The 2,977-nt window shown below is 41.2% G+C and overlaps 1 protein-coding gene across 1 annotated transcript; it reads right to left on the reverse strand.

Annotated features, from left to right (window-relative positions):
* Positions 1-714: 714 nt before the first annotated feature.
* LOC106153393 (uncharacterized protein F54H12.2-like) lies at positions 715-2,022 on the reverse strand. The gene has a single exon (XM_013527299.2). It carries the CDS (start codon positions 2,020-2,022, stop codon positions 715-717), a length of 1,308 nt encoding a protein of 435 aa, XP_013382753.2.
* Positions 2,023-2,977: the final 955 nt, after the last annotated feature.

Genomic DNA, 2,977 nt, shown 5'->3' on the forward strand with positions numbered 1-2,977 from the left:
AGGGTTTAAAACGTCTCAATGTACCGTTGAATTCTATCTCAAACACGAAGCGGCGTAAACAGATTGCAGATGGAGATACTTCCTCTGCCAGAAGTCAGATGGGTTCGGGTAATTTAGCTTCATACAACATATATTGAAACAACTGTTATAAAACCATTTCTTTATTTTGCTTGAATAAACGTATTTATTACATAAAGCCTAAAGACTTTTTTGATATGCAAGCTTGAAAACTAGTATTTACATAACTGGGTATAATGAAATGTGCGTTAACATAATCGTACACTAAAATATCGTTGAATTGTTTATCACGAGAAAAACTGTTAAGAATTTGTCTTAAAGTTTTCCCGCGAGAACGGTTTGTTAAATAATATAAACAGTATTGTCCACACACTTTCGTATAAATGCTCTGTAGTGTTCTGGTGTTGCGAGTCCACCCAGATGTAGAATTCTCGTCCAAAAAGCGTTTGAAAAAATCGCTATAGTAATAAGGTTCTTTGCCGAATGAGTCAAAAAATTCCCCAGTCCCGTTGTCGTCGAAGTAAAACGCGACCCAGTGCACACCAGGCCTGTCGTGTGGGTCAGTGTTTGCAATTATGCATGCGGGGTAATTCTTTAACTGAGCAGGCAGCTCGTCCGATGCAAATACTCCTCGAAAACAAGTGCTTGTAAACGGGTCAGTCTTAAGAAGACACACCAATTGTTTCGTGTTCATCTTCAATACTCAACGTATACACTGCGACGGCGATCAATTTTTATGACAGAGTCAAACTCTGCCATAACTACCAAGACGCTATTATTGATGGCTTTATCAAATTCTAGATTAATGTTGAGTGTACCTTGTCTTGTTGGTGAAATATATTTTTCAAAGTTTTTGTCAGCTGTCAGATCGAAGCCAAAGAGCGTGTTTCCGTACAGGTAATCGAGTCTAGACACATCTATATCACTCTCGCCACCGGCCGCGCCAACTGACGAAAGAAGGTCGTAATAAGATCTAATATAGTTAAAACCTTCGTTAACGGAAAAATCAAAATTATAAGGCTTGAATGGTATTTGCTCCCCCGCCACCGTTAGTCGCAAATGCTTTAAATCGTTATGGTCAAATAAGAAAGGGCTCCTGCCGTAATCACCCGAAAAAGCATCGTCCGCCACCATCCCTAAAATGATGCGTTTAGGCATAGTCCCGATGTATATATTATCAAGATTAGCATTTCTGACTCCGTTAGGCAAATTTATAACCTTTACTTCTTTTCTTGTAAGAGGATAGCAGGCTACATGTTTGGTTAATATGCTGTCGTGGGCCGATTTCAGCCGATCGGAGACTTTGACTCTTCTCACAAAAAGAGAAATGTTCTTGATCAGAAATTTTTCATTTTTGTCTTTGGTGTCTGACATCAAACAGAATGCATCGGGTGCTCTTCTTAGCCTGATACGCACGTCTACGTTGTTCAAAAGTAGTTTTTCTTGATTGGCCAAATCGATTTTCAGTCGACCATACATCTCCACTTTCCTACTACGCTGAAACCAAAAGTCGCGATCTTGTAACCCCTTGTTTCCAGGGTCGCCACTAACATTTGTACTGTTCATTTGACCGGCGGTGTCTTTGTACCACATTTCGCTCGTAAGCCATGTTTCTTTTGCACTTTTTCCGTAGTACAATAGGTTTTCTAGGTAGGCTCGGTAAGCATAATTTTGACCAAAGGTTATCAAATTGTCGTTAAGCTCAACGTCCACTGATGCAAATAATGAGTGCAGCGTGTTGTTCACGACCGATGTGTTTTGACCAATGTCTAGATTGGTCAAGTCAGCCTTACTGAGCTGTCCCTCTACATACAAGTTAATTTGAGTGGGGTCGATATATTCGTCAGGCGTGCCTTTGATGACAAACTCTATAACACTGCTAAGCTGTGACACGGACGTCACCGGCCGAATTTCCTCATCCACAGAGCTTTCGATATCCGTTTGATAATGATCCCTAATATTGGTAAATAAATCAAGTTCCGTTTTTACAATTGGGTCGTTCATGTCTAAAAATTTGTCTTGACTGGACGTGACCGTTGTGTCTTGCGAACTTTTGGACTTTTGACCACTTGAGGTGATCTGTTCTTCTTTATAGTCATGGCGTTTAAAGCTTTTCTCATGACGTCATCATCCACGTACAAGTCGAGTGCACCTCTCTTTTTAGGTTTTCTTTTCACAGCCATGGGTTTTTTTGAAGGAGCAGTTTTATGCACTTGCAGTATTTCAGCACGCCGAAGTGGTTGTAACCTACCACCACCACCCCGTTGAATCCTTGTACCACGGAAGGCGTGTATAGAACCACCACCCGCCTGTGCCTCGTATCTTCTAACTAGGGCTTGATAAACAGGATCCATTGTTACAGTAAACTTTTTCGGCGAAAATGCAACGTCGCAATCGTCTTCCCACTATCGAAATGCACAAGTTCCCCCGTGTCGCGACATATATCTAGTCGAATCGTATCGATGTGATGTTGATTCAAAGGGATGTAAATAGGCGAATCAAATGTTTTGGTAACAACTTCCTCACTTTTATCGTTGACGCCAACGATCCTCAGTAAATTTGCAAACGCATCCCCCACCAACTGATTTTGTATGATATCCGTGTATACATAGAGCGAATTAAACCCTAGCGTCATGTTGGGAGGGTGAGGAGCTATCACGTCTGAAGTTACCCTGGTGTCCGTTGCCCAACCTAACATTTTTCCTACATCGCCGGTAAAATCGATACTTGCACTGGAGCGTAAATGAATTGTAACTCGTCTCGTTATAATATTATACCCTAACGTGATGTTTGTTTTCCCGATAGTTGATAGGTCATCGTGGATTGCTGTAATGAGATCATTGACCGTTGGATAGTATCCAGCAGGGACAGTTAATGTATTTGTCTTCAACCCATCGTAATACGTCATGGCACTGTCTTTCACATTTTTCCACGTTTTCGGGTATTGTAGTTCCACCAA

This window comes from Lingula anatina, chromosome 8 (genome assembly GCF_051362555.1).
Source record: "Lingula anatina isolate TDL-2025a chromosome 8, LinAna3.0, whole genome shotgun sequence".
Classification (NCBI taxonomy): domain Eukaryota; kingdom Metazoa; phylum Brachiopoda; class Lingulata; order Lingulida; family Lingulidae; genus Lingula; species Lingula anatina.

What these genes read in the sequence shown, in the direction of transcription:
- LOC106153393 (XM_013527299.2), bottom strand. Translation starts at nt 2,022, where the DNA reads ATGAACGACCCAATTGTAAAAACGGAACTTGATTTATTTACCAATATT.